This window comes from Phoxinus phoxinus (genome assembly GCF_949152265.1).
Source record: "Phoxinus phoxinus genome assembly, chromosome: 8".
Taxonomy (NCBI): domain Eukaryota; kingdom Metazoa; phylum Chordata; class Actinopteri; order Cypriniformes; family Leuciscidae; genus Phoxinus; species Phoxinus phoxinus.
The window spans coordinates 2,512,741-2,525,876 of record NC_136883.1 but is presented as its reverse complement, the minus strand read 5'-3'; the positions used below and the strand labels follow the sequence as shown (position 1 = coordinate 2,525,876).

At 40.0% G+C, this 13,136-nt stretch overlaps 1 protein-coding gene across 1 annotated transcript in view; it reads left to right on the top strand.

The window, feature by feature from the left end:
* LOC307003420 (HHIP-like protein 1) overlaps nt 1–12,761 on the top strand; it is a 22,958-nt gene extending 10,197 nt beyond the window's left edge. Inside the window, exons 4-9 of the mRNA XM_079621783.1 lie at nt 1,604–1,932; nt 6,724–6,850; nt 7,020–7,165; nt 9,226–9,307; nt 10,521–10,603; nt 10,997–12,761. Of these exons, the coding sequence (XP_079477909.1) occupies nt 1,604–1,932; nt 6,724–6,850; nt 7,020–7,165; nt 9,226–9,307; nt 10,521–10,603; nt 10,997–11,889 (1,660 nt within the window). The 3' untranslated portion in view covers nt 11,890–12,761. The remainder of the gene's footprint in view (nt 1–1,603; nt 1,933–6,723; nt 6,851–7,019; nt 7,166–9,225; nt 9,308–10,520; nt 10,604–10,996) is intronic.
* Nucleotides 12,762–13,136: the final 375 nt, after the last annotated feature.

Sequence of the window (13,136 nt, the reverse complement as noted above, 5' to 3'; positions counted from 1 at the left end):
GAGTCCTGGTGTCGATGACTAACAGAGAAGCACTGGCTTCTACTATATTGACACTACATGTTGAATTGCTGCGTAGTTATTAAAAAGCTTAGTCTTCAGCTTCATATCAACCTTCTGTGGTGAGAAGATCTAGATTATTGCCTCTAAGCTTTTACTGTATGCCAGCCCGAAGCAGGTTTCATTTATTTGTAGAATAAAACACTATCAGCAATCACAGCGACTTCATAAAATAATAAAAAGGGCTCTGATTTCTGGTTACTTTTGAATGCATGTCAGGACTTTTGAATAGCTAGAAATAAAGCGAGTAAAGCAGTAAATTTAAATATTTAAATAAAAGCCTCTTTGCAAAGCCTGCTTTTAATATAATCACAATGCATGTGATCAATATACTAATCATATGGATGATTTTTTTTTATTGTTTACATGACGTGCTATGTCTGAACAGATGCCTCTTGCAAGTTTTACATCTATATATTTATTTATGGATTTATTTATTTATATCTGAAGCAGTATATCATGTTTGTATCCCCGATATTTTTATTCATATTTATTATTGGTTTTTGTATTTATATTTATTTATTTTAATTTTATTTCAATATTCTGTTTTCATTTTCATTTAAGTTAAAAGTTTAGAAATTGTGTGTGCTTTTGTAATTTTCATTTTTAAAATATTTATACAGTTTTTATTAATTTTTATTATCTTAGTTATCTTAGAACATCAAGTTGAAAAATGTTTCTTTGGCAACCAGCAGAAATAAAAAAAAGTTTAAATTTTCCTTTTATAAATATATATATATATATATAATATATATATATATATACAGTATATACACACTCACACACACACACATATACATGTATACATATACAATGAATAAACATATGATGAATTGAATATATATAAATTGAATATACAATATCATGAGGCCTATACAAAAAGGGCGAATACTTTTTTTTTGGTTGCAGTTTTAGTAATAAATAATGACCCTGGTCTGAATTTGATTGGTATTAACATAATAATCAATAAATCTAATCCAATAAATAACTAATCTAATAATTAGACAAAAATAACAGAAACATAACAAAGCAGAAAGAAATATACATTGAATGAAGGACAGATCTAAGCCAGGAGAAGCTTTAGTTGTTTTCACAGGAAAATGAGCCTCTTCACAGACGGTTCAAGCCCATGCCAGTGTCAATATTGACATACGGCATTGTGGGATGTGAGTCCTAGCATGAGTTTAGCAAGGATGCGTTTGAGAGAGAAAATGATCCGCAGACGGTGCAAATGTTTACAGGGCAGGTTTAAAGGTGCTATGTGGAGTTTTTCTACTAAAATGAATCCATTTTTATTTATTTTAGAAGAAATGTATGAATCCAATGAATGAATCTAATGGGATTCACTAAAATTAATCCATTCCGCTTGTAAACGTATTGGTTGCAATCTGAAACATCACCGCTGAAAACTCCACATAGCCCCTTTAAACTACTATAGTCTTACTCGTATGGGATCAATAATTTGTATTACTTTAATCTTATACAAACTCTTCTTGTAAAACACAAATGCTTATCTCAAGTAAAAACAAACACTGTGATGTTACAGGTCCACTCTTCTAGGCAAAGCCCTGCGGATCGACGTAGACAACAACGATCACGGCGCCCCCTACAGTATCCCGTCAGACAATCCTTTTGTAGGAGAGAGCGGCTCGAGGCCAGAGATCTACGCCTACGGTGTGAGGAACATGTGGAGATGTTCAGTCGACAGGGGCGATCCAGCCAGCGGCCAGGGCCGGGGCCGAATGTTTTGCGGGGATGTTGGGCAGAATAAATATGAGGAAGTGGATCTGATCGAAAATGGAGGGAACTATGGATGGAGGGCAAAAGAAGGCTTCTCCTGTTACGACAACAAACTGTGCTCCAACTCGTCACTCAGTAAGCAAGTCTTTACATTTTCAAATTTAATTTTAGCATGTACAGTAGTGGCCAAAGGTGATTTACAGGGAGGACAATTTGTTCTTAATAGAGAGCATAAGCCCCTCCCCTTCCGGTGGACCATGGGACCTTATTTCGGAAAAATATTGTATGGTAGTCAATGGCGAGAGACAACAAATATTTTGATCTCGATTGAATTGTGCCCTGAATTACACATATGACGTTTGTCAATTTAAAAGATACATTTTAAAGTCAATAAAGTCACAGTTTGATGTAAAACTGCTGAGGTAAAGACTGTGAAAATAATAAAACTAAACGTTACTCTTCTGTTTTACATTTACATTTATATTTACATTTATGCATTTGGCAGACGCTTTTATCCAAAGTGACTTACATTGCATTATCCTATACATTTATACATAGGTATGTGCAATCCCCTGGGATCGAACCCACAACCTTGCGCTGTTAACACAATCATCATATGTGTAATTCAGGGCACAGTTCGGACGGAATAAAAAGATAAGTTGTCTCTCGCATTGACTACCATACATATTTTTTCCGGAATAAGGTCCCATGAGCCGGAAGCGGAGGGGCGGGACTTAGGCTCTCTATAACCCTACAAGTTCAATTAAACCATCAAAATATGAGGATAATATTGTATATTTTTTAAATACAATGCAATGACAGAAACCTGGTCCATGAGGACACTAGTTATTATGGGGGCACTGGGGTGCACACATATCTGACTAAATTATTTGGCAAACTACAGCTACAGGCTTTATTTGACTAATTAACTAATAATGCATCTATCTAATGCATCGAACATAAACAGAAACTCAAACATGCTGCATAACATGAGAATGAACCTCATTGGTTCATGCTTGAGCTTCAATTTACCACAACTGATGAGTTGATGGATGAATGTTTATGTGAATAAAAGCCTAAATTAAATCTGTTCATCAAAAAAAGCGATCGTGTCTCTTCAGAAAATATGGACTAAACCACTTTATTCGGATTAGTTTTCTAATGATCTCTAGTCTTACGGGTTTGGAATGACATAATTTTAAATTTCGGTCGTCCATGTCATGAACCTCAAAAGGAAATATGTTTAATGAATTTATTGGGTTTCAAATATTATTATTGCGGTAGCACTTTATTCCCGAACATACTGTATGTATGTACGTATTACAGTAATTACAATAACTGAGTACGGTAATAACTATAGGTACTAACCCTGAACCTACCCCTAAACCGAACCTTAACGCATGTTGTTCCCTTTCGATACCTTACCCGTACTGCGTCGCTAGACACTGTTATGGGGAAAACTAATTTTTCCCCGAATTCTGAAGCCTTTTTAATTACGCATTGAAACGGCACGGCCATTGGTTCGTGCAGAGTAATAAAACTAACCAATGGCGAGGCAGCGGTTCTGCGCGAGCGTATGGCAGAGAAGCCCGCCAGAGTGCGCCAATTTGGGCATCTGGCTATAAAATCAGGCGATCTGGCTTTGGATACTCAGATCAATTCTCCTTCAGCAACGACACTTCTCTTTGCTGATACTCCGATGATTCAAGCCTTCGCGCCGTTGATAAAAAAGAATTGGAAAAAAATCCAAGTCCAGGCACTCAGGATGCAAAAGTTAAAAAGCCTTTATTATTTTTTGGGGGGCTAAACCATTAAAAGACCAACGCGTATTGGCCCACTGGCCTTCATAAGGGTGTTGGTAACAGACAGAATCAAGCAATACTTATAGTTGCATTGATTTCAGGTGTGCCACTCTGGCACTTGCAACACACTTGTTTGGCCACTACAGGCAATAGTTCAGGTCATGTCTAATGCTAGAGGTTAAACCATGCAAATACAAGGCAAAATAAGAGCTCTCCAAGTGGAAAAATAGGAGTGACACAACAAACATCTAGTGTACTCCACACAATATGCACCAAAAGTCAATACATGTGAATAGGCTAGTTAATTCTAATTTCATAGTCAAGATGGTTCTAAAACAACATGAACAAAAAATGGGCATTGGATTCAAAGACTATTCATAATTCACGAACAGCAATACACTGTCCCTATTTGAGACACAACAATTACAAAAAAGGTAAAAGGTCAAAATCTTCATTGAGACCTGGATGACTAGTGGCCCTCAAGGAATATATCCAATATGTCTCCCTTTGTTTAAAGCGTTTGATCAGCAAAGCAGCGGATCCAGCCGAATCAGCGCCGATCCCGCCGCTCTGCGCCTCGACTCCGTTCAGAGCACAGGTCATTTCCCTCTCAGCACTTCCTCCCTCCGCGGATGAACGAGAGCTGCATTTACTCTACTCTGCTTGGAGAACATAGAGGCTTCGCCTCTTTTAGACACGCGGAACAGCTTTTTGTATGCTTTGGAGGCCGCACCAAAGGCCATCCAGTCACAAAGCAGAGGATATCCAGATGCACAGTGGACGCAATTGCACTAGCCTACTCCTCAACGGTCATACAATGCAAGAGCTCGAGACATGGCCTCGTCCTAAGCCTGGTCCAGTGGTGTCTCCATTGGTGATATCCTACTGGTCCTCGCCGTCCACATTTACCAGGTTCTACAACCTAGAAGTCCCTGCGTGGCTCCGATCAGGGTCTGGGCTACAGGTAACAGGCTATTGCCTTCTCTTACCTAACCAGCTCTTGGCCCTTCTAGTGCCTAGGCCAAACAGGTGCTCTTGGAACGATTGTCTAGGGCAGGATCGACCTCTATGGGCCTTATCTTGCACCCACCGCAATTGACTTTGTGCACCGACGCATGTATCATTCCTATTTTGCACTCGCGCACAGCGGGCTTTTCCCTCCACAGCCGCACGTCGGTAAATTAGGGAATGAACTTGCGCTTGGGAGGCGGTTCAGTGAAAAGAGGAGCGTGTTCAGGCGCAAACGTTCCCTGGTGCTATTTTGCAGTTCCAGAAAACAATTCCGCCACTGACCAGGAAAATGGCCATTATGTAGCGTGTGAACAACACATGCATTTTGATTCTCTAATCTACACAGACGCAGCAGTTTTCATTTTTGCAAATCATACATTATTACAAGGAAACATATTAACACATGAGGGAAATCATTGTTGTGTCCATGAAGATGTGAAAAAATAAATCTAGCTTACACATTTACCCAAATTATTATACGCCTGTTTAACCGAAGCTAATTTGGGTGGGTTTCTCCATCATCCTCATACAATGTCACTTCTCTGTGTTTTACGGCCCTGACAAGAACGTCGGCCTCCTCGGCTGTGAACCGCTCCTGGCGTGCGCCGGCAAATCCACCGTTATAATAGCAATCCGCCGTGGAACAAGCGCGCCGGCTCTTAAAGGGAATGTGAGAGGACGCTCTGATTGGTTTATTTCACGTTACGCCCAAACCACACCTATGATTAATGAAGCGACTTCAGACCAACACATTTTAGATTTGCATCGGGTGCAAGAGTCGTTTATCCCGCCGGTATAATAGCAACAGCGCCCGGGATCCGCCCACAAAGTTACTTGCTTTACGCATTTGATACTTGCGTTTCAGATCGTTAAAATAGGGCCCAATGAGTTCTTCCTGGTTTACGTTCCTAGGCCTCAGCGAAATGAGTATTCCCTATTATGTCTTGGTTCCTTTTGGCCAGGGGTCACCAAACTTGGTCCTGGAGGGCCGTTGTCCTGCAGAGTTTAGCTCCAACCAGGTTCAACACACCTGCCTGAAAGTTTCTAGTATGCCTAGTGAGACCTTGATTAGCTGGTTCAGGTGTGTTTATTTGGGGTTGGAGCTAAACTCTGCAGGACAGCTGCCCTCCAGGACCGAGTTTGGTGACCCCTGCTCTAGGCTCTGCTAGGGCTTAAGGCCAAGTATATCATTATAGTCGATCTGCAGCCATAGCACAGCGTGATTGTATTGCTTCCCCCTAACAGCGTCTAGCGACGCAGTACGAGTATCGAAAGGGAACGTACTCGGTTACTACGTAACCTCGGTTCCCTGAGATACAGGAACGAGTACTGCGTTTCAGGCCGTGCTATATTGTTGCACGACTCTCAGTTCCTCGCTTCAGTCGAATTTAACCTGAGTATCCAATGCCAGATCGCCTGCTTTTATAGCCAGATGCCCAAATTGCCGCTCTCTGGCGGGCTTCTCTGCCATACGCTCGTGCAGCTGCCTCGCCATTGGTTTGTTTTATTACTCTGCACGAACCAATGGCCGTGCAGTTTCACTGCGTAATTAAAAAGGCTTCAGAATTCGTAGAAATAGGAGTTTTCCCCATAACAGTGTCTAGCGACGCAGTTCTCGTTCCCGCATCTCAGGGAACCGACGTTATGTAACGAGTACGTTACCTTATATTACCCAGTACTTTCTTAGGTAAGTACACTGTAACTACTCATACTGTAAAATAAAGTGCAACCATTTAGTTTTAGTTTTAGTATTTTATATTTCTTCATGTCAAATTACAAGGTAACTCAGAAAATTCTGATGGTTACAGTAATTTAATACATTTTGTGCACTTTACAAATGTTGAAGTAATGAATTTGTTGTATTGGACAAGCTAATCTTACATGTAGGCTAGTATATAGTCAGACAACATTAAAGCCTGTCATTTTATTCTCATTAAATAAATCTCTTCTGAAGAAAATATTTGAAAACTATTTTCTTATATAGTTATCCTTTCTTCATTTATTTTAAAGATTTGTATGAATACAGCTCCAGTTTTCACAAGCTGCTGTTGGTTCCAGTTGAGTTTTGAAGAGTATATGAGAGAACAATATCTGTATTTGACCTTTTCCATAGATGATATCCTTCCGATATTTGCTTACCCACATAAAATCGGCAAGTCTGTAACTGGCGGCTACATCTACAGAGGCTGCCAGATGCCCAATCTGAATGGTCTGTATATCTTTGGGGATTTTATGAGTGGGTACGTATGTTTTCTCTAGTACTTGATAGTCCAATATAATAAAATATCAACAAGAATATCAACACAAGACTAGTGCATGCTACTTTCCCATGATGGCTGATTTATTTCACTGTTTGTATGATTACTATGCACTGAATAAATCAGACTTCTCCCATTATATGCATCCCAGGCGCCTGATGTCCCTAAAGGAAAACACTGAGACGGGAAAATGGACCTATAAGGAGATTTGTATGGGCGCTGACAAAACGTGCAGTTTCCCTAAACTTATAAACAGCTACTACAAGTATATCATATCATTTGGCGAAGATGAGGCAGGTAACTTGAGAGCAGCTCTGCGTGTGACTATTTTTAGGATTTACATTTTCTCCAATATACAGTCATCAATATCAATTATTAGAAGAAAAGGTTCGAGTGCAACAGTGGGGCTCCGGAAGTAAAAGCTCCATTAATTTTCTCCACAGGGACATTGATTTTTAACGATAACTTATAAACCATTAAAGTCTGTGTAAAGACCTGCTGTAAGCTACAAGGTTATTCATCGATGTTATATTTGCTTCTGCATTATTTCAGCAGAATTCCTGGTGATAACTACATTACCCTAGCCTGGTTCTACCAGACTCTCGTACATTTCATTTGTACAGAGAGTCTTGCTGTTTATCAATGTCAAGGATACTACCTTGGCAGGACTGGTCCTTCCAGGTCATTTTCTTCAGAGGCGAGGTTCCTCTTTAGCATTCGGAGAACACGTACATGGATCAGGCTAGCAAGTGCACGTCATTGCGTCGTTACGCCAGTGAAAAGGTCCGCTTTCGGCGCAGAAATGGAAGTGCTACTGATTTAGTAGCTGTACAATTGAACTCAAGTGGACATCTGAAAATCTCTGTGGAAAAAAAAAAAATCTAATCAAATTTTGTTTTTCATGCCCTAGGAGCAATAAAAACACATAGGAAAAAAAATCCTGACTGAGGTTATCATAATTCATGCATCAAATGTGCATAAACAATTATTTCTATACTTTTCTCCCACCTTGTACTTGGTTTTTAAATTGTCCCACTTTTTTTTAACAAGATAGCAAAGCTGCGCGCATAGGATTGTGGGTGATTTGGGAGCGCGAAGGATACACATATGCATCCTTTCCTGATACATTTTCCAAACGAAGGACTGGACGGATGTCGATGACGTAGCATCCTCGACATTCTGGCTTCCGAGGATCCTTCCTTGACATTGACATACAGCTTAGCCTCTCTCCATTGACAAGCGTTAACTTCCTTGTAGGCGGTACTCTGTTGAAGTTTAAAACTATTGGATCTGCCCAGAGTCACTCTGGATCTGCCATAACCAATCGCTAACGCTTGGTCGTGACGTATGACGACTCAAACTAGCGCACAACCTCAACGTCATCGTTCTCAGCCACTCCCTCTGTTCACTGATTGGACCGGTAAAAAATTGACCGGAGAAAACCCAAGAATACACCACAAGCCCAGACGTAGTACTGAAGGAAAATGAAAATTGAGCAGAAGCACGTAGGAGGGCGGAGCCAGGCTAACATTACCCATGATGGTGTACAGAAAATTACACCAATCGGAGTCGGAAAAAGCTGCCAAATAGTTATTAGGCTATTGTAAAGTGTTTCGAATTATGTAATGAGTCGATCTCTCTACATTCAAAATGTTTGTATATAGTACATATCCATATTTTTCAATACAATCAACATTTCTAAATAATTTTAAATAATTTTAAGTACACAGTCTTGCACCTTTGTCATTTTGTTCCGATCTTCACATTTTTGTTTATTCAAATCAAAGTTTGTAAGGTTGTGATTCACCTCGTCCCTGGTTGGCTTGATTCATGGCTTATAACTCTTTAACGAAAGTCCCTATTGGAAAAATTAATAGAAAAAATTATTTCGGAAACCAGCTCCACTAAAAAAGGGGTTGAGAACTGTTGCACTATAGAACCATACAGGGGTTCACCATGGGATCCTTTTATGGATTTAGTTTTAATAATGTTTCGTTTAATTCAAGTTTATGAATTAGAGAGCTCGTAAACATACACTAAAAAATGCTGGGTTGTTTCAACCCAATTTTGGGTAAAATATGGACAAACCCAGCCGTTGGGTTTTTTAGAGTGTACTTTATCAGTATAATTTTTTTTTAATAAACCATTAAACATGGAAGTATTATGCAGTCATTTAAGACATTTCTCCTTATATATATAGAAACTTTTTGGCATAAAGGACTCTTTAAAATTGAGGGTTCTGGAACCTCATCGAACCGTTATTTTCCTAAGAGTGTGTGTGTGTGTGTGTGTGTGTGTGTGTGTGTGTGTGTGTGTGTGTGTGTGTGTGTGTGTGTGTGTGTGTGTGTGTGTTTCAGGCGAGCTGTACTTCCTTGCGACGGGAGCGGCGAGTGCCACGGCCAGAGCCGGAGTGGTGTATAAGATAGTGGATCCCTCAAGGTACACACACTGTATTGATACTGACACAGACAGGGGATTCAGTTCTGTTAACATCCACTTAATAAAACTTCACAGTTAGGGGTTTTATACTGAATTTACTAGAAGTATGATGGTAATGCAGAGCTGTAGAAAAAACAACCTCCTCCCCTGCCTCATCTGATTTTCTATATTGATTATACCAATATGCCTCTTAGCATATTTCAAAATAAATTAATAAATAAAAATATAGTGATAGTGTTAGGGGTAATATTAAAAGAATAGCTTGCACAAAATAAAATGTGTGTAACTAGGGCCTAAAATTAACAATCGCCAAGTGCCAAATGCGAATAATAAAACAGGTGTTGGCGATTATATAAATGACGTTAATCGCCAGTTGGCCGGTAATATTTGTATGAATTCTAACAATGCAATGTTGTGAAAACATAACAGTAAAACAAACATGAAGATCGTTCAGGACCATTAACAGGCCAGCGCTGCATCGTCACAAGAGTTTAAGTCTCGGCCATTCAAATATTCAAGAAGACGGGGAAAAATAACTCAATTTGAAAGTTTTGTGTGCGCAAATACTGAGCTAATACTGAGCTCTATTTCACGTCTTCTTGCTCTTGGACGGACAAATTCACAAAAAATGTCTCAAAAATGCCCGTCTCTGCAACTATCCAAGTAAACATAACCGGTTATGGCTTAAATAAACGTAAACAGTGGAGAGAGATGTATACCAGTATCAGTGTATTGGATCTGTGCATTAGTCTTAAAGTGACAGCAGCCTAATATTAGGTAATTTGTATATTTGTAATTTATAATAATATAATGTATTTTTAATGTTTATCAAACAACAAAAGGCAAAGTAACAAAATCATTCACTGATCTTGACTGAATAACTTTTGTACCTTTAATAAGGATTAATCTATGTTTATGTATGAAGACTATGCAGTGTTATTTTCCATTTGATTACTTTATTAAATGTCTCCACCTGAAAACTACTGTTGTCTTTAATAATGTTTAGTTAGGGTAGTATTTTTAGCTTTGGTATTGAAATGGAAATAGAGTGTGATCTAACTGCCTTGTTTTGCAAGAACAGTTTAATGAAAAATTCAAATTTTCTTCAGTCACTGGGCATAAAGCTAGTTTTAGGCCCTGGGTGTAAGGTATGTTTTGTACTTACTGTTAAAAGCTGTGAAATAAACAGTTGGACATTTTCTTCACTATTTAGGAGGGCCCCTCCAGGCAAATGCAGCTTTAAGCCCACTCCAGTCAACATCAAGGGCAAACTGATTCATTTCAGTCCTAAAGAAGGTAATACACACTCCTACTTCCCATTGAAGACGTGAGATTTGAGTAGGGCTGCACGATTAAGAAAAATAAAACCAAAATTGTGATATGGCTAAGTGCATATGGATTATCAAATCGCGAAGGCTGCGATTGAATGAAATGAATGCGCTGCGTGTTTCACACTGAAGCGCAGCACTGTGTTTGAATTACCATAGTGTATGAAATGTGCTGTATAAATAAACTTGCCTTGCCTTATTATCATATAAAATATATATTTTTGTATATAACAATATTGATAATCACAAAAATCTGGCCAAATTGTGCAGCCCTACAAACAAGCACAGCAATCGCAATTGCAAGCACTAGAAAGGCTGATTGTTCTGCTAGTTTTCTGACTCTGTTTGATTTGTTCCACAGAGTTTGTGATTAACAAAAAACCCTCAACGACTGCCGTTCCCAAACCCAAACCGACCAGACCCAGTTCAACCCCGCGGCCGCGAGCACCACAAGCGCCAACTCGCAGGACGCCTCCAGTCCGCCACTCTACGCCTCGTCCGCGTGCTCTCCACACGACCCCTCGGTCACTGACCCCCGCTAGGCCCTCGTACTCGACCCCGGCACCCAAACCCACCGCCAGGCCCTCGTACTGGACCCCGGCACCCAAACCCACCGCCAGGCCCTCGTACTGGACCCCGGCACCAAAACCCAAAACCCCCGCTAGGCCCTCGTACTGGACCCCGGCACCCAAACCCACCGCCAGGCCCTCGTACTGGACCCCGGCACCAAAACCCAAAACCCCCGCTAGGCCCTCGTACTGGACCCCGGCACCAAACCCCACCGCTAGGCCGTCGTACTGGACGCCGGCACCAAAACCCAAACCCACCGCAAAGACCCAGACAAGCAGACCTGGGAAACGAGGTCGAGGGAAGCCCAGGAGGAAAGGCGAGCGCAGGGGTCGGCCCCGCTCCGGGACAGTGAGGCTGGTCAGCGCCGACGGGTTGAAGGACCGCGGCCGGGTCGAGATCTTCGTGCGTGGCGAGTGGGGAACGGTGTGCGACGACATGTTTAACTCGCAGGCCGCGGCGGTCGTCTGCCGGCAGCTGGGATTCCCCGTGGTGGAGCGCGTGGCGAAGAGAGCAGAACTCGGGCCGGGAGCCGGCGGCGTCAGGATCCTGCTGGACGACGTCGAGTGCGAAGGCACGGAGCGGACTCTGTTACACTGCAAACACGCCAAACTGGGCAAAAACAACTGCTCTCATGACGAGGACGTTGGGGTGGTGTGTGGACATTACGAACATGCAGTGGAGTGACCGACAATGATGCCACTGACCACAAATACTGTTTACAGAGAAACTGTCCACTTGACAGAACAAAATTATATTATCATTTTAAATGACCTACTATACAATTATGATGAACTGGAAATTCCCCCATTGCAACCAGAAGAGAATCAGTGTTTTGTTTTTTAATGAAGACACAAATGAAATATCATACTAGACTATATAGATGGAGAGATTTAACACAAATATGATTGAATAAGTAAACTGCACTCAAGTTATACTCATCAATCAATCAAACACACATTTTAATATTTTTTTTCACACTGAACCATGCACTATTTACACTGCGGTGAGTTGTTGACCATCTCACACAAGAAATATAAATGTATTAACTTTGTTATTTTTTGACAACACTTTACAATAAGGTTTCATTATCACTAATAATCTTAGTTAATTTTAATTTCAACGTTTACTGATACATTATTAAACTCAAATGTTGTGTTTGTTAACATTAGTTAATGCACTGTGAACTAACGTGAACAAACAATGGACAGCTTTTTTTTAATTAATAAATGTTAACAAAGATTAATACTGTAACAATTGTATTTATCATAGTTTGTGTTAGTTCATAAATTAATGAAACTTTATTGTAAAGTGTTACCCATAATTTTTTCATCATAATTGTGAAATTAAATTAATAATAATAAAAAACTGATTTAAGTATATCCACCTAGCAATCATGAGATTTTGCAGATTGTCCTTTTCAGGTTATTGCTATGTAAATATTGCATTTTTGTTGCACATTCCAAATGATGATTGTTTTTAATCACAAATGCTGGACATTCTTTGTTATATTGTAATAATTAAAAATTTTAAATAAAATTGTTTGCATAATCGTGGTGAAGATCGCAAAGTTGTATTCAAATCCTTTATAGCCTATATCAATTAGAATATCTTCCGTTGCTCTTTGGATTTTGGTGTGGTGGATCGTGATTAGTTTCCTAAATTAACTAATCTGAAACAAACTAAAAAAACCTATTAAATAAACACTGAAGCACACAATGGATCAGACTTCTTCTCTCCTCCTTCTCAAAAATAGCGTGATTTATCATTTTCCCCCAAATCGCTCGGCTTAATCACGTGATATTTGTTACTTTTCACAGCGCTGGTCAGACTAGACCAATCACACGGTGTTTTTCGGTCAATCCGAAAAGTTTTTCGGAAATTTTGATAATTGCTGTTGCAAGCTCAGCCTCCTGTCTTCGAAATAATTTTCT